The following is a 19,012-nucleotide window of genomic DNA, read 5'->3' on the forward strand; positions in this document are numbered from 1 at the left end:
GTTTGCTTGTTTACAAAGCTCAAATTAGCGGAAAGGCTGTGTTTGTCGACTTCTCCAAGATAATACCAACGTGTGAACCACACAGCTGTGTTGCAGTCCTGTTGAGGTCAAGATACAGTCTGAACTGCAGAGAACACTGGTCATCTCAAACTGGCAGTTGTAGCATACTGTACATGTATCACTTTCTTCTGGTAGAAATTCAATCAAATCCAGACGGCAAGAACCTGCACTTAAAAAGTACTGGGACTAATGAAAACATATATATTTTGCTTTATGCTGACTTTAGGGTCAACTTCATTCCACTCCATGATGGAAAATGCTGTGTCATAATGCTGACCTTGGCAGTGCACCTTTTGCCTCTGATTGGCTTTCCCTTGACCAATCAAACAGTTCCATTAAATGGGGCGGCACACCCAATTCTGCATATAAACCAGGGGTGCAGATTAACCCCTTTCATCGACAGGATCATACAGCAACCATGATTTCTCTGGTCTTTGTTCTGCTCATTGGAGCCGCTTGTGAGTCTAGTAATGATCATAGAAAAAAGAACAGGACTGTGTTATGACACTAACATCACACATTTGTTTCTTTGACGTTATTAAGAAATATGTTATTGTTGTTTTAACATAGTGCTATGCTTTTCCATCTCAAAAGGTGAGGTAATATAGCTAAGAATGTGCCTGCTCTCTGTTTACAGTCGCCACGGAGGACGACAAGATCGTCGGAGGGTATGAGTGCAAGGCCTACTCCCAGCCCCACCAGGTGTCTCTGAACGTTGGGTACCACTTCTGTGGTGGCTCCCTGGTCAACGAGAACTGGGTTGTGTCTGCTGCTCACTGCTACCAATCGTAAGTAGCCTACCATATGAACTACTAGCAACATATTGAGTCAAAAACAACTAGCAACAATTTGATAAGCTTAACTTTTGCAAAACTAAATGACACAAAGGTGAACTCCATATTCACATGAACTGTGAAAGTAAGAAACTTACAAATGGAACTTTCTCTCGATCTGTCAGCCGTGTGGAGGTGCGTCTGGGCGAGCACAACATCAAGGTGACTGAGGGTAGCGAGCAGTTCATCTCTTCTTCCCGTGTGATCCGTCACCCCAACTACAGCTCCTACAACATCGACAATGACATCATGCTAATCAAGCTGAGCAAGCCCGCCACCCTCAACACCTACGTGCAGCCTGTTGCTCTGCCCAGCAGCTGTGCCCCCGCTGGCACCATGTGCACCGTTTCTGGATGGGGAAACACCATGAGCTCCAGTGAGTACAGAACCTGGGTCAAAGGTTACATGTGCCAGTTGGTTATCTTCATGGTGGCCGAGTGTGTAGAGGCATGGAAAATGTAGGTCTACTATTAAAAACACAACTTCATTATTTCTAACCATAACTCCCTCTCTCCCTCCCTCCCTCTTTCTCCTTCTCCTTACAGCCGCTGACAAGAACAAGCTTCAGTGCCTGAACATCCCCATCCTGTCCTACAGTGACTGTAACAACTCCTACCCTGGAATGATCACAAACGCCATGTTCTGCGCTGGATACCTGGAGGGAGGCAAGGACTCTTGCCAGGTACTTACCACTCTGACCTCCCATCAGTGGCACTACAATCATGACTTTAAATTGACTTTTTCAGTTCAATTGATATAAATAATTGTATATAACTTTCTCTCTCTCTCTCTTAGGGTGACTCCGGTGGCCCCGTGGTGTGCAACGGTGAGCTCCAGGGTGTTGTGTCCTGGGGTTACGGATGTGCCGAGCCCGGTAACCCCGGTGTCTACGCCAAGGTAAGACAGAAAAATAGTTTTCCTGTTGTGTTTGAGGAAAACATCAACATACATACATCACTGTGACATCACTTGGTTTCCCAAAAGAAACCTATAAAACATAGATTGATGGTTCTCATGTTGCCTCCCATTGAGTGTGTCCACTAATGTCTCCCTTCTCCTTCTCTTCCTCCAGGTGTGCATCTTCAACGACTGGCTGACCAGCACCATGGCCACCTACTAAGTCTGATCCTAGCTTCGATCCTCCAGCACGGTCCCACAACTCTACAACATCCTGTGCAGTTCAACATCCACCTTTAATACTGGAGATTTAATACTAATGACAAATAAAGCATTTAACATAATTTCAGTTTACTGAGTATTTTTCCCAAGGTTAAATAAAAAAAAGGAATATACTCTCGAAGGTTCTTTTTACATGCCTGCAGCATAGAACACATATTCATGTATGTAGTGAAATATTTTGTTCTGTATGGCATCAAGGGAGTGTTGATTGCAAGTGGAATGTCTACATTTGTGACACTTAATAAATGCTGTAATTACAACAGCTGAAAGCTATAGTGTGTGATTGGTACATACATGTTTAGTCTTTTAAATAAACACTATAACCATTGATTCTTGAAGAATATAATGTAAAAATGCTCAGGTAATCTGTCGTACCCCATCAGAACGCAACATATAAGTTCATTTTACTCCATTGTTTGTAAACAATGTAATTGTAAACAAACTCTGTATAACTTAGAAACATGGGTCATGATTCAATCATATTCGCATTGTTGACAAGCGCATTGCTCTGTCGATAATTTTGCTTTTGAAAGGCAATTTACTACTCTCTATAGCCCTCAACTCTAGAACAGAAAACCAGCAGGCTCTGGACCTTGTAGGGTAAGAGTTGAATACCCCTGCTCTATAGCAATCCTTAAGATAAAATGTATTTGTAATTTGGTTGAACTATCCCTTTAACCTTTTAAACTGTTATGAGGAATTCTCAACATGAACATCCTTGTATTGGAAACGTCATATTATATCACATATTCTAAGTGTTACAACTGTAACCTGTGTGAAATGCTAGCTAGTTAGCGGTGAAGTCACTCGCTCTGAGAACTTGAAGTAGTTGTTTCCCTTGCTCTGCAAGTGCTGCGGCTTTTGTGGAGCGATAGGTAGAGGTGCTTCGTGGGAGGCAGTTGTCGATGTGTTCAGAGGGTCCCTGGTTCAAGTCCAGGGTGGGGCGAGGAGAGGGACAGAAGCAAAACTGTTACATTGGTGCCGTGAGGTAACTTGCACAATAACTGAAGGCAGCCAGTGATGATGTAGTGGTAGGATCACTAGGATGCTGCGGGTTCAGTAGCTAGCTAGCTGTACTGAATAGCTTGGCTAGCCAGAAGGTTTTTCGTCTGTCCCTTGAGGATGATGACAAATCCGGTGAACCACAACATTAAACAAGTATAGCGACTAAAAGGGAGTTGGCTACACTCCTACTGTCCTGGCCTATTAAACAAAAGCAAATTGAACAATAAACTTAGGTGTCGCAACACTATAGCGAACTCCGTCATTGTTCTCCAAGATCACCTCTGTCCAATTTGCGCGTACCCGCCCAATCTACTTTGCGCCACACCGTTCATGGATGCGGACAGTTCTGTACGGGGATGCGGGCAGTTCAAGAATGAGGACATTGCCACAAATAATGAACTATACCCAGTCTTTACAGGGGGTTACATTCACCCCTTACTAGGAAAACTTGACTTCCCGGCAAGTGATACATAAAGCATAAGATTAGGCATCACAATGAATTTGACACATAACACAGTTTACAACACACCTTGAGCTATAACTTCTCTTAACACTACTCAACAGTAGAGCAAAGGCATATAAAAACACACCTTCAAACCAAAAAACTCTCAGAAGTACAGTATGAGACGTGTGTGGTGCAAGAAAACACTCTGTAATGAGGTGAAGTGATGGTATGGCAATGTACACTACCGGTCAAAGGTTTTAGAACACCTACTCATTCAAGGGTTTTTCTTTACTTTTACTATTTTCTACATTGTAGAATAATAGTGAAGACATAATGCCAAGAGTGTGCAAAGCTGTCATCAAGGCAAAGGGTGGCTATTTGGAGAATCTCAAATATAAAATATATTTTGATTTGTTTAACACTTTTTTTGTTACTATATGATTCCATATGTGTTATTTCATAGTTTTAATGTCTTCACTATTATTCTACAATGTAGAAAATAATAAAAATAAGTTCTAAAACTTTTGACAGGTAGTGTACGTGACTTCTTCACCCAGTCAGCTGAAGGACCTCCCTGATGAGTCTACTTTCAAATCTCTGCCCTGATCAGAGTTTATGTGGGAAGGCAAGCCATAACGGACAAAGAACATCTCCCAAAGCACACTGGCTGGTCTTTAGTGGCGTAAGCTTGGGCGTAGCGAGTGAAGTGATCTGTTACTACGAGGATGTTACTGATGTTCTTTGTGTCATTTTCCAGAGAGAATAAGTATATACACACCAGCTCTAGGGGAGGTGATGTTCGCTAAAGGTGCTGATCTAGTGAGCAGTCTTCAGCTGCACACACCTTGCACATGACTTGCAGTGAAACTCAATGTCTCTGAACATGAAGTGCCAGTAGAACCGAGCACAGGCTAGATCAAGAGTCCTCTCATAACCTAAATGTCCCATATCATTGTGGAGAGACTTCATGACCATGGCTCTGAATTATCTGGGGAGAACCAGCTGCTTTCTCTTGACCTGACTGGGGCCTCTATGGAGTCTGTAGAGCACACCTTGTTCCATAGAGAGCAAATCCCAGGACCTCATCAAGACGGCCTCCTCAGACTGTAGAGCGGCTCTGGTGGAGGGCTTTCTTCCTGTTTTTAAAGCTCCCATGACATGGCATATCACAGGGTCACTCTGCTGGGCTCTCTTAACTCTTCGGAGTCTGGAGCTTTTTTGGCCGTTTTTGGGTACCTTCAATTTTGCCCTGATATACTACATAAAGAAATGTTTACCAGACCAATGTTGGGTATCTTTTTTTTCAGCACAACCTCACCTATATGATCTGTTAGTAAGTTTTTCACTTTGACATACTATTTCAACACACTGGACCCAAACACACACAGAAAACACAAAGTCCGTTTAGAAAAAATATGGTTTTTTTATTGTAAAACCCTCAAACATGGTGAACCAAGCATTTAAAAAGCTTCAAATTGAACCACAAGGTGCAAATATGAACATATAAAAGTATTTTGGTGATATATACAAGCAATAAATAACTATTTACAATAAAAAGTAGGTATAACCACTGGCGTTTTTCTTCTATTCTAACCCTAAACCTTTTTGTGCCACTCCTCAAAACAGTTTCTGTCCAAAATGAAAAAAAAAGCTTCAAATTGAACCACAAAGTGCAAATATGAACATATAAAAGTATTCTTGAGATATATACAAGCAATACACAACTATTTACAAAAAAAGTAGGTATAGCCACTGGCCTTTACCCTATTTGTGCCACTCTTCAAAACAGTTCCTGTCCACAATGACACAGAGAGCCACATCACAGGCCTTGCACTTCCATGGTGTGACAAACCTCTTCTTGTCAACTTGTTTACAGCGTTGACAAACCCTGCGGCCTGCTGTGGCTTTGTCTTTGGCCTCTGCAACATTGGCAATGGCCACAGGAACATGGCTGGTGCTTTTTTGAAGTGGAACCCCTGTCTGGGTCACTCCGCACAGCTGGGCCACAAGTTCTGCCACAAAGTTCTTGTGCGTCATGGGTGTGACCTGTTGGGTCGCACTGATGTCACAGTGCAGGATGTATGCATTTGTTGTTCCCATGTCCAAAAAATGCAGGAAGAGGGTACGGTACCAGCGAGCAGTTCTGCGATGGGTTGAGTAATACTGGAGAAGCTGGTCTGACAGGTCAACCCCTCCCATGTACTTATTGTAGGCCATGATGGGGGTAGGGCAGGGAATGTCTTTTGCTACCCAGCATCCAGGTCCTTCCTTCACCTTCCTCTTGATTGTCTCGCCCGAAAACGCTGGGTGGATTGTGGAGCACACCGACACCTCCCGCGTATCCATCCACTTCACAAAGACCAGGCGATCCTCTCTGATCCATCTCACAGACCCCCTCTTCGATTTGCTGGTGAGGGCATTTTCTCTGCCACTAGGACACCCTTTTCTGTTGCTTCTGTAGGTCCCACAGGCTCCAAACTTCATACTTCCCAAACTCAGGAACAGTTTTGGGCTGGTGTAGAAATTGTCCATATAAATATGGTATCCTGTACCAAGATGTGATGGCTGAATGAGGTCCATAACAGCATCATATGAAAGTCCATGCACGCTGGGTGTGTGTGCTTTCCCAACATACACGTTGAAGTTTAGAGTGTAGCCATTGTTAGACTCTACCAACACAAAGAGCTTGATCCCCCATTTGTTAGGCTTGTCCTTCATGTACTGGGTCATGCCAGTTTTGGCTTTTGTAGCCACCATCCTCTCGTCGACTGACAGTTCCTTCTTAGGATGGTAATGAGCCTGGCAGGCAGTGCGAATGTCGTCCATCAGAGGTTTGACCCTGAACAGTTTGTCATGCTGGGGTGTACCTTTGCGCTGGTCATTTATGACATCCTCCTCTGGATCACTTAGGTGGATGTTCCATGAGATGGACCGGAATCTGTCTCTTGGCATGACCTTCGCTGGCAATGAAACAGACAATATGTGGCTTTGTTTCCAGTAGTCCTGGATACTAGGCAGAGTCACCAATGAGGTGTAGATGAGGAGACCCAGAAATCTGTGCAGTTCCTCCACATCAACGTCAGTCCACTGATATTTGCTCCCCTTCTGCTGATTTCTTGCTGCCTGTTTGTTGGTGTTTCTGCAGATTGTCCTCATTGTATCTGCGGCGAAGTAGAGCAGGAAGAGGTCCTTTGGTGTGTGCCCTGAATGCAAATCCACCTGGGCTCCTGGTGGTCTGCGGGGCATGAACCTACTGGCTTGTGGGGCAGTGTCAGGATCAGTCTCTGTTTTCCATGGCTCAGAGCTCTGTTCTGGCTGTGCTGCTGACTGGGCTGGAGATCTTGACCTGGTCTTGGCCTGATCCTTCCTTCCACGCCCCCTCTGTGATGGCCTCCGTCGGCTTGTTGTGGGGGTGGGGGCTGTTGATGGCCCAGGCTGCTCGTCGTCGTCGTCGTCTGACGACGAACTTTCCAAAGTTTCTTCATCGCTCATTTGGAATAACAAGTCGACGGCTTGTTCAACGTGAAGTGTGCGCCTCATATTGCTTCACAAAAACGATACTGCTGACAATAAAACTCTTGAAATACTAACAATTGAAATACTAACTCGTGAAAAACTCTCCAAAACTACTCATGAACTGAACTAATTCCTCTCGTTCGTTCTTTCGCAATGGCTAGTTGTCATGGGAATGAATGTTTATATACTCGTGTGCATCCTGAAGAACCGGGTTAGCACAAGCACACGTTTTTTTCCGTTCCTTTTTATCACAAAAGACGACAAAGTTATTATAATAAATGCAAAGCGCTCATAAAAGAGCGCATATTTTGACGCACTTTTTTCATGGAATTGAAATTATCATAACTTTGGTTTTAGTTGGTGTATTTACATGAAACAAACACTCAAAACGTAGCTTCGGGTCTCCATTTCTGCATGAAATCGACGGCAGCCCTCTGCGTCACTTGGTTTGGATGCTGCGCGGTCCTAAAGCCGGCCCGCAATTTGAACGCGCCGAAGCGTTCGCCGACTCGGAAGAGTTAAGCTCTGCAACATCCAGCTGAGGCAGCTGTGAGGTTCACAAAGGCATTAGGCAACGCTTCTGGGAGGACTCCTAATGTAACGTCTGCACAGTTTGGGACGTCAAACAGTGTCACCTCCACGGCAATGGCTCGACAGGTGGCTTTGACACCAAGACCCGGCACTTCAATCAAGTCATCCTCTTGATTGCTGCAGGGGTGCGGTCTTCTGGACAATGGAAGATTGTCACTTTGGATCCGCTGTCTAGGATGGCTGCATGGCTCTCCATTCACTCTCACATTCAGGCTCGTCTCTGGGCCCAACATTCTCTGAGGTAGACCTCCAGCTGACTAGTGTTTGGTGGTGGAGGACATTTGGGTAGGTGAGGTGGAGTTAATTGAAAGTGGGGAAACAGCTCGCTTCTTTACTGCCCTCCTCTGGCGTTTCCCTGATTCTTGGAGGTGTGAATGAATCGCTGGGCTACTTCCTCTGCATTTCGGAGGTTCTGGTACTGTCTGGAGGAGTGGCCATCTTCTCCACAGTTGTAGCAAAAGTCGTCTCTCTTGGGTATTGGCCTCTGACCCTGCCCCTCTCTGGGGAATGTTGCTGCCTCTCTTGGGAACGCCATCTCTGCCTCTCAGTGGTGTTTTGACTAGACAGCTGAGGTTCAACAGGTCGGATAGAGTCTTCCCTCATGGCTGCAATGATGGACTGTAGAGCTCACTTGCTTCTGCAGCTCAGCTACGTGGCTGCCAGTCTTCACAGGAAAACTCTTCTGGGGCACAGGTTTCCAGTGTGACTGCCTCTCTGCTTCTCTTTCCTCCTCCTCACGGATTTCTTGGAGTAGGGTGGAAAAGGATGGGGGCTCGTCCCTCCTCTCTCTCAGCCTGAGGTGGATGAGGACCTCACAGCTTTACAGAACTCCTCTAATCAGCTGTTCCACTCTGGCGTGGTCGCGTCTGGAACAGTCTATTCATCCCTTCATCACAACCTTTTGCAGAAGCTTCTCCAAGCGAAGTAGGAAGTTGGATATCTTCTCAGCTGGCTTCTGTCTCAGGCCTCTGAACTCATAATACAGGTCCTTACCAGTGGAGGCAGTGTCATAGGTATGTTCCAGTATCTTCAGATAGTCTTTGACGGACGCATCTGGGCAGTTGGCTCTCAGCGCGGTGACAACTCCTGCAGCTGGGGACTTCAAGCTTTTAATTATCCTCTTCCTCTTCTCCTGTTCCGAACAGTGCCAATCTGGCAGCATCTGGTTGACCTGCTCCATCCATGAGTCAAAGTAATCTTCTCCAAGAGGTGTGGGGTCCACTCCACTGAAAGACCTTAGCTGTCTGTAGGGGCTGGAATCATGGGGAGGCTTCATCACCTCTATCAGTCCCCATTGCTTCAATAATGGCCTCTTGACTGGAGGTGAAAGCTTGAGATGAGGTTGTGTGAGTCTGACATCTACTTGCACTCTCACCTGCTGCGATAGTAAGGTCAACATATAATTCCATTAACACACTGCCTAGTCGAGTTGAGGCCTGCTGCATCCGGCTTCTGACTTTAAGCTTTCCAAAGATCAACTTCCCCATCCAATACTTCCTCTACTTCAGCCGGGCCAACCTCTTCATGTACTCCGATTACTATTAGTGCATGTCTGGGGTCCACATTTTCCCATTTAGTCCACAGTATTAACTTGTCCACTTCCATGTTTGGGTGGGCTTTCTCTTCTCAGACTTGACTTATTTTATTTTGAGATGGAGTTAGATTGCAAAAAAGTATCTTTGAATTCTGTCCTATGAGTCTAGGGCCAGGTATTTCAATAATATAGTTGAGTATAATTACTGTGAGCTCTTCTGAGTATGGACTAGTGCTTCCCTACAGCAATTATATTAGATGAATGTTGAATATTCACTCATTTGAGAAAATAAGTATTTTCTTTAGGGAGTTATCTTTGAGCATTACACTTTGATTTTCCCTAAACAGCCCTGGAGTCTATTTCATCCATAATCTCAGCGGAGCCTCCATTTGTGATCCCTCTTTCTTCAGGCAGCTTTGTTATGACTTTAACTAGGCTAGTACAGATAGAGAGATAAGACCTGGGTTCTATCAGGTGGGGCCTATATATATAGGTGAGTGTCAGTAATAGACAAGGGGGTGTATACGGGTAGCATGTAGTCCTACAGGACATTGTATGTGTCTTACCATGAGTCAGTAAGCCCATGAATGATATAGGGGCAAGATATTCCAGAAGACTGTATATGTACCATGTATAAAATAATATTGTGCCTCGACCTAATAAGCATAAACATGTGAAAGGTTAGAACTAGCTTTTTAGGAAACAATAAGATACACCCACACAATGACAAACACAATGACCTTTGTCTTCCACGTTAGGGGAATTTATTCAAACTAAAGATAATGGTCAAAAATATATTAGAATGTAAAAGTAAAATATTTGAGGACATAGCAATTATCACAAAGGACAATGAACCACAGAGGACCACAGAATCATACTGGACCTAATTAAACCCTGAGATGAATTGTAAACAGGTATAATATTAAAACATCAAAATGAGAAAAGGAATCGAATAAGACATAAAAAATCAGCAGTATTGTCATTGTACAACCATATATCAAATATGGCTGTCATGACTTCGGCCGAGGCTGCCTCCCCTCCTTGTTCGGGCAGGCTTCGGCGTTCGTCGTCACCGGCTTACTAACCACTGCCGCCCCAATCATCATCACATTTGTCTTGTCTTGTCAATCACACCCACCTGGTTTTATCCCCTCATTAGTCCATGTATAAGTGTTCCCTCTGCCCCCTTGTCCTTATGGGTGATTGTTATTTGTGAGAGTAGTATAGCTCGGTGGAGATACTCGTACATTTTGTTGCCAGGGTAGATTTTCCCCTGTGCCTATGTATTATTGGATTCTATCCGTTAAAGTGTAATTGCCAGGGATGTTAGTTTCCCCTGGGCCTGTTTCATTGATCGCTATTTGAGCGCGTTTGTGTGTCAAGACGGAATAAACTCTGTATTCGGTGATTACCCTCCTGCGCCTGACTCCTTTCCATCACACGCATCACAGAATCACCCACCCGCTATGGAGTCAGAGGGAGAAGAATGCATGCCTGGAGTCGTGGGTCCACGATGCTGGCCAGCTTGGGGGAAGCGATGGATCGGGTTCTTCAAGTCGTCTAACGCCTGGAGAGGAGAGGACCCGATCTGTCGAGACCAGCTGGCCAACCGGATCCAGCCACCTATACCCCAGCACCCGGAGGGATCCAGATATACCGACCACGGGCGTCTGAGGGGACGGCGGCGCTGTGCCAGGGATTCCTCCTCCAAATGGAGCTGTACGTCTCCAGCATCAGGCCAGCGCCATCGGAGCGGGAGCTAGCCTGCCGGGACACCATGCTGTCCTTCAATAAACTGGTGGACATGGCCATTTGTTTGGACAACCTACTGGCAGCCAGAGGACGTCCTGATAGGGGTCTGCCCGTTTCCACCCCGGACGACTCGGATCCCGAGCGGATGGAGCTGGGTGGAGCTGCCGTCTGAGAGAGCGGAGGAAGAGAGTACACCACACATCGTAGTCAACGTTCTTTTGGACCTGGAGGCGACAGGCAGGGCACTCATGCATCACCCCAGGTATCGAACACCCACACTAGTTCAGAGCTCTCTGCTGCGCACTGTACCCTACCTATCCACTTTCCCGATCACATGGTAGTTCCCCAGTGTAAGGCGCTAGTCGATTCAGGCGCAGCTGTGAACTTTATGGACAGGGCATTCGCACGCCGTCAAGGCATTGGTTCCCCTATCCATTTCACTCCCCATCAGAGCACTTGATAGTCGACCATCAGGGTAGGTGTCTAGATGTTTCCGTTGGTGCAACCATGGTGGAAAGTCCAGACGGTACCTCCACCTTGTGCATTCCCCCCGAATACCTCGATTTGGCGCACGCGTCGGGCGGGGGATTGCGCGATAAACCTTCGGGTAGACGCTGTACCTCCCAGGAGTCATGTGTACCCCCTGTCGCAGGCTGAAACGGAGGCTATGGAAACATACGTCTCCGAGTCCCTGGGCCAGGGGTCTATACGTCCCTCCACTTCACCCGCCACCTCGAGCGGCGGTCTGCACCCGTGCATTGATTATCGATCACTGAACAAGGAGACAAGTTATCATCTCCCCCTCATTCTTTCAGTGATTAAGTCAATGCATGGGGCGCGCTTCTTCACTAAGCTAGATCTCAGGAGCACATACAACATGGTGCGTGTTCAGGAGGGGGATGAGTGGAAGACAGCATTCAGCACAACCACAGGGCATTATGAATGCCTGGTGATGCTCTACGGTTTGATGAATGCTCCAACTGTCTTTCAGTCCTTTGTGAACAAGGTGTTTCAGGACATGCTTGGTCGCAGTGTAGTGGTCTACATCGATGACATCCTGGTGTATTCCGCTACTCGCGCCGAGCATGTGTCCCTGGTTCGCAAAGTGCTGGCCCGACTGTTGGAAAATGACCTTTATGCCAAGGCAGAGAAGTGTATGTTTTTTCAGCAGTCCGTCTCCTTCCTCGGATACCGCATCACCACCTCAGGTGTGGAGATGGAGGGAGATCGCATTTTAGCCGTGCGTAATTGGCCGACTCCAACCACGGATAAGGAGGTGCAGCGCTTCCTTGGCCAACTACTATCGGTGGCTTTGGCAAGATTGCAGCTCCCATTACATCACTGTTGAAGGGTGGGCCATCCCGGCTCCGCTGGTCTGCTGAGGCTGACCTGGCCTTCAGGAGACTGCGGGATCTGTTCACCTCAGCTCCGGTACTGGCCCACCCCGATCCATCACTACCGTTCGTAGTGGAGTTGGATGCCTCCGAGGTAGGGATAGGCGCTGTCCTGTCCCAACGCTCTGGCACGCCACCCAAGTTCCGCCCCTGTGGCTTTTTATCTAAGAAGCTCAGCCCGGTGGAGCAGAACTACGCCGTTGGTGATTGGGAGCTGTTGGCTATTGTCCGAGCTTTGACCGTGTGGAGGCATTGGCTTGAAGGGGCGAAACACCCTTTCCTCGTCTGGACGGACCACCGTAACCTGGAGTACATCCGGGCAGCGAGGAGGCTGAATCCTTGCCAGGCAGGGTGGGCCCTATTCTTCACCCGGTTAGATATTACACTGTCATACATTCCGGGTACGAAGAACGTGAAGGCAGACCCACTGTCCCGGCAGTATGACACAGAGGAGAGGCCCAGAGACAACACCCCCATACTCCCGGCCTCCTGCATTGTGGCGCCGGTAGTATGGGCGATGGACGCTGATATAGAGCAGGCATTACGCACAGAACCATCTCCACCGCAGTGTCGAACTGGGCTGCGGTACGTGCTTGCTCTTATCCGTGATCGTCTGATCTTCTGGGCACACATGTCACCCTCCTCTGGTCACCCAGGTATCGGTCGTACAGTGCGCTGCTTGATCAGAAAGTACTGGTGGCCTACCTGAGGGTGTACGTCTCCTCCTGCTCAGTGTGCGCCCAGAGTAAGGCACCTAGGCACCTCCCAGCGGGTAAGCTACAACCTTTACCAGTTCCACAACGACCATGGTCTCACCTTAGTATTGATTTTTGATTGATCTTCCCCTCTCCCAAGGTAACACCACAATCCTGGTCGTTGTGGACCGCTTCTCCAAGTCCTGCCGCCTCCTTCCTCTGTCCGGTCTCCCCACGGCCCTGCAGACTGCGGAGGCCCTGTTTACTCATGTCTTCCGGCACTACGGGGTGCCAGAGGATATAGTTTCCGATGAGGTCCCCAGTTCACATCCAAGGTTTGGAAGGCGTTCATGGAAAGTCTGGGGGTCTCGGTCAGCCTGACCTCTGGATTCCACCCCGTGTCAAATGGGCAGGTGGAACGGGTAAATCAGGATGTGGGTAGGTTCCTGCGGTCCTACTGCCAGGACCGGCCGGGGGAGTGGTCGGTGTTCTTGCCATGGGCAGAATATGCCCAGAACTCTCTCGCCACTCCTCTACTAACGTAACACCATTCCAATGTGTTTTACGTTACCAACCAGTTCTGGCACCGTGGAACCAGAGCCAGACCGAGGCTCCTGCGGTGGATGACTGGTTTCGGCGTACGGAGGAGACGTGGGACGCTGCCCACGTTCACCTCCAGCGCGCCGTGCATCGTCAGAAGGCCAACGGTGACCGTCACCGCAGTAAGGCCCAGGTCTTCATACCGGGGGATCGGGTCTGGCTCTCGACCCGGAATCTGCCCCTCCGCCTGCCCTGCCGGAAGCTGAGCCCGTGGTTTGTGGGGCCGTTCAAAGTCCTGAGGAGAATCAACGAGGTCACGTATAGGTTATTACTTCCCCCTTATTACCTTATTAACCCCTCATTTCATGTGTCTCTCCTCAGGCCAGTGGTGGTTGGTCCGCTCCAGGAGTCTGAGGTGCGGGAGGTTCCTCCACCTCCTCTGGACATCGAGAGGGCCCCGGTGTACTCTGTCCGTCCTGGATTCGAGGCGTCAGGTGGGGGGCCTTCAGTACCTCGTGGAGTGGGAAGGGTACGGTACGGAGGAACGGTGCTGGGTCCCGGTGAGGGATATCCTCTATCCCTCCCTTTTGCGGGATTTCCACCGTCGCCATCCGGCTCGCCCTGCTCCGCGTCCTCCTGGCCGTCTCTGAGGCCGGGGTCAGCGGGGGGGTACTGTCACGACTTCGGCCGAAGCTGCCTCCCCTCCTTGTTCGGGAAGGCTTCGGCGTTCGTCGTCACCGGCTTACTAACCACTGCCTTCCCAATCATCATCACATGTGTCTTGTCTTGTCAATCACACACACCTAGTTATATCCCCTCATTAGTGTTCCCTCTGCCCCCTTGTCCTTGTGGGTGATTGTTATTTGTGAGAGTAGTATAGCTCGGTGGAGCTACTCGTACATTTTGTTGCCAGGGTAGATTTTCCCCGGTGCCTATGTATTATTGGATTCTATCCGTTACAGTGTAATTGCCAGGGATGTTAGTTTCCCCATGGCCTGTTTTGTTCATTGCTATTTGAGCGCATTTGTGTGTCAAGATGGAATAAACTCTGTATTCGGTGATTACCCTCCTGCACCTGACTCCTTTCCATTACACGCATCACAATGGCTCAAGGTGAAACTGGGAGAAAACGTAATGTAACTACTTTCCCAAACTAGATAAATAATATAACAATATGCCATTTATCAGAAGCTTTTATCCAAATTGTGCATACATTTTTACATATGGGTGGTCCCCGGGATCAAACCCACTACCCTGGCGTTACAAGCGCCATGCTTTACCTATTGAGCTACAGAGGACCAGATAGATCCCTGAAGCTAGTTATATGCAGTTGATGTCGGAAGCCAAATATATTTAAACTCAGTTTTTCACAATTGCTGACATTTAATCCTAGTAAAAATTCCATGTCTTAGGTCAGTTAGGATCACCACTTTATTTTAAGAATGTGAAATGTCAGAATAATAGTAGAGATAATTATTTATTTCAGCTTTAATTTCTTTCATCACATTCCCAGTGGGTCAGAAGTTTACATACACTCAATGAGTATTTGGTAGCATTGCCTTTAAATTGTTTAACTTGGGTCAAATGTTTCGGGTAGCCTTCCACAAGCTTTCCACAATAAGTTGGGTGAATTTTGGCCCATTCCTCCTGACAGAGCTGCTCAGGTTTGTAGGCCTCCTTGCTCGCACACGCTTTTTCAGTTCTGCCCACACATTTTCTATAGGATTGAGGTCAGGGCTTTGTGATTGCCACAACTTTGGAAGTATGCTTGTGGTCATTGTCCGTTTGGAAGACCCATTTACGACCAAGCTTTAACTTCCTGACTGATGTCTTGAGATGTTGATTCAATATATCCACATAATTTTCCTTCCGACGGGCGGCAGGTAGCTTAGTGGTTAAGAGCGTTGTGCCAGTAACCGAAAGGTCGCTGGTTCTAATCCCCGAGCCGACTAGGTGAAAAATCTGTCGATGTGCCCTTGAGCAAGGCACTTAACCCTAATTGCTCCTGTAAGTCGCTCTGGATAAGAGCGTCTGCTAAATGACCAATTATTTATTTATTCCTCATGATGCCATCTACAGTGGGGAAAAAAAGTATTTAGTCAGCCACCAATTGTGCAAGTTCTCCCACTTAAAAAGATGAGAGAGGCCTGTAATTTTCATCATAGGTACACGTAAACTATGACAGACAAAATGAGAAAAAAAATTCCAGAAAATCACATTGTAGGATTTTTAATGAATTTATTTGCAAATTATGGTGGAAAATAAGTATTTGGTTAAAAACAAAAGTTTCTCAATACTTTGTTATATACCCTTTGTTGGCAATGACACAGGTCAAACGTTTTCTGTAAGTCTTCACAAGGTTTTCACACACTGTTGCTGGTATTTTGGCCCATTCCTCCATGCAGATCTCCTCTAGAGCAGTGATGTTTTGGGGCTGTCTCTGGGCAACACGGACTTTCAACTCCCTCCAAAGATTTTCTATGGGGTTGAGATCTGGAGACTGGCTAGGCCACTCCAGGACCTTGAAATGCTTCTTACGAAGCCACTCCTTCGTTGCCCGGGCGGTGTGTTTGGGATCATTGTCATGCTGAAAGACCCAGCCACGTTTCATCTTCAATGCCCTTGCTGATGGAAGGAGGTTTTCACTCAAAATCTCACGATACATGGCCCCATTCATTCTTTCCTTTACACGGATCAGTCGTCCTGGTCCCTTTGCAGAAAAACAGCCCCAAAGCATGATGTTTCCACCCCCATGCTTCACAGTAGGTATGGTGTTCTTTGGATGCAACTCAGCATTCTTTGTCCTCCAAACACGACGAGTTGAGTTTTTACCAAAAAGTTATATTTTGGTTTCATCTGACCATATGACATTCTCCCAATCCTCTTCTGGATCATCCAAATGCACTCTAGCAAACTTCAGACGGGCCTGGACATGTACTGGCTTAAGCCGGGGGACACGTCTGGCACTGCAGGATTTGAGTCCCTGGCGGCGTAGTGTGTTACTGATGGTAGGCTTTGTTACTTTGGTCCCAGCTCTCTGCAGGTCATTCACTAGGTCCCCCCGTGTGGTTCTGGGATTTTTGCTCACCGTTCTTGTGATCATTTTGACCCCACAGGGTGAGATCTTGCGTGGAGCCCCAGATCGAGGGAGATTATCAGTGGTCTTGTATGTCTTCCATTTCCTAATAATTGCTCCCACAGTTGATTTCTTCAAACCAAGCTGCTTACCTATTGCAGATTCAGTCTTCCCAGCCTGGTGCAGGTCTACAATTTTGTTTCTGGTGTCCTTTGACAGCTCTTTGGTCTTGGCCATAGTGGAGTTTGGAGTGTGACTGTTTGAGGTTGTGAACAGGTGTCTTTTATACTGATAACAAGTTCAAACAGGTGCCATTAATACAGGTAACAAGTGGAGGACAGAGGAGCCTCTTAAAGAAGAAGTTACAGGTCTGTGAGAGCCAGAAATCTTGCTTGTTTGTAGGTGACCAAATGCTTATTTTCCACCATAATTTGCAAATAAATTCATTAAAAATCCTACAATATGATTTTCTGGATTATTTTTTCTCAATTTGTCTGTCATAGTTGACGTGTACCTATGATGAAAATTACAGGCCTCTCTCATCTTTTTAAGTGGGAGAACTTGCACAATTGGTGGCTGACTAAATACTTTTTTTCCCCACTCTATTTTGTGAAGTGCACCCGTCCCTCCTGCAGCAAAGCACCCCCACAGCATGATGCTGCCACCCCCATGCTTCACGGTTGGGATGGTGTTCTTCGGCTTGCATGCCTACCCCTTTTTCCTCCAAACATAACGATGGTCATTATGGCCAAACAGTTCTATTTTTGTTTCATCAGACCACATTTCTCAAAAAGTCTGATCTTTGTCCCCATTTACAGATGCAAACCGTAGTCTGGTTTTTTTATGGCAGTTTTGGAGCAGTGGCTTCTTCCTTGCTGAGCGGCCTTTCAGGTTATGTCGATATAGGACTTGTTTTACTGTGGACATAGATACTTTTGTACCTGTTTCCTCCAGCATCTTCACAAGGTCCTTTGCTGTTGTTCTGGGATTGATTTGCACTTTTCGCACCAAAATACGTTCATCTGTAGGAGACAGAACGCGTCTTCTTCCTGAGCCTTATGACGGCTGCGTGTTCCCATGGTGTTTATACTTGCGTACTATTGTTTGTACATATGAACGTGGTACCTTCAGCCGTTTGGAAATTGCTCCCAAGGATGAACCAGACTTGTGGAGGTTTACAATTTTCTTTCTGAGGTCTTGGCTGATTTATTTTGCTTTTCACATGATGTCAAGCAAAGAGGCACTGAGTTTGAAGGTAGGCCTTGAATACATCCACAGGTACACCTCCAATTGACTCAAATGATGTCAATTAGCCTATCAGAAGCTTCTAACGCCTTTACATCATTTTCTGGAATTTTCCAAGCTGTTTAAAGGCACAGTCAACTTAGTGTATGTAAACTTCTGACCTACTGGAATTGTGATACAGTGAATTATAAGTGAATTAATCTGTCTGTAAACAATTGTTGGAAAAAGTACTTGTGTCATGCACAAAGTAGATGTCCTAACCGACTTGCCAAAACTATAGTTTGTTAACAAGAAATTTGTGGAGTGGTTGAAAAACGAATTTTAATGACTCCAACCTAAGTGTATGTAAACTTCCGACTTCAACTGTATACAACATTCTGTTATGTTGTATATATACCTAAAAGCCAAGAGTTTTGCCACACATAATAAACTAAACCCAGTCTTTACAGGGGGTTACAAAACTGCTATGTATTTTCTCCATTGCTATAATAAATCAAAATGTACTCTATATTAGGTGAGTCTTCTGTATACAGCACTTTTATATTGCTGCTACAGTATGCTATTGAACACGTACTGTTGTGTAATGAGACAAAATCATTTTGGCTACTGGTACATGTTACATACAGTATATGGTAACAACATAAGGAATCTGACCAAATCCTATGGTTAGAAGTGAGCCAGGGGTGTGTTCAGTTCACTTCAATGTTTGCTACGTTGCATGTCTGTTTGTACTGAACGATACATTTCCCCAAACCGGTGCGCATCGTTCTTTAACAGCCTTTTGCTCCCATTTTGCTCCCATTTGGTGGGTGTGGTGAGGTGTGGCCTGATCAATATGGGTGTGACCATTTGTAATCGCAGAACTCGTGCAGCACACATCATACGGTAATCTGGGCCACCGTAATTACAACGTTTTTCAACTGGTTGTTCAGTACAGTACCATTTCCGCTGAATTCAACGTTGCATACCATTCTGTCATACTTAACGCACCCCTGGGTTGAACATAAAGCAGGGGTTAAGGTTACTGTTTGTGTTGAGGCTAGGGTTACGTTTGTAAAATGTGCATTGAGCCAGGATGTCTTATTTTGAGTTGGATAACATGTATTGTTTTGAGATAGATAAAGTTGTTATTTGAGTTGGGTAAACT

General features: G+C 46.4%; 2 protein-coding genes across 2 annotated transcripts in view; one reads left to right on the forward strand and one right to left on the reverse strand.

The window, feature by feature from the left end:
- Positions 1-19,012, reverse strand: part of LOC311139364 (sperm acrosome membrane-associated protein 6-like) — a gene marked incomplete at its 5' end in the record, with an annotated part of 1,014,348 nt that overhangs the window by 527,002 nt on the left and 468,334 nt on the right. The gene's annotated exons all lie outside the window — the stretch shown is intronic.
- Positions 445-2,134, forward strand: LOC311140221 (trypsin-2). The gene is made up of 6 exons (XM_084175174.1): positions 445-518; positions 698-848; positions 1,019-1,269; positions 1,439-1,575; positions 1,689-1,790; positions 1,966-2,134. The coding sequence occupies exons 1-6, from the start codon at positions 479-481 to the stop codon at positions 2,011-2,013; spliced, it is 729 nt and encodes a 242-aa protein (XP_084031300.1). The 5' UTR covers positions 445-478; the 3' UTR covers positions 2,014-2,134.

Source organism: Coregonus lavaretus (genome assembly GCF_964263955.1).
Source record: "Coregonus lavaretus genome assembly, chromosome: 13".
NCBI lineage: Eukaryota > Metazoa > Chordata > Actinopteri > Salmoniformes > Salmonidae > Coregonus > Coregonus lavaretus.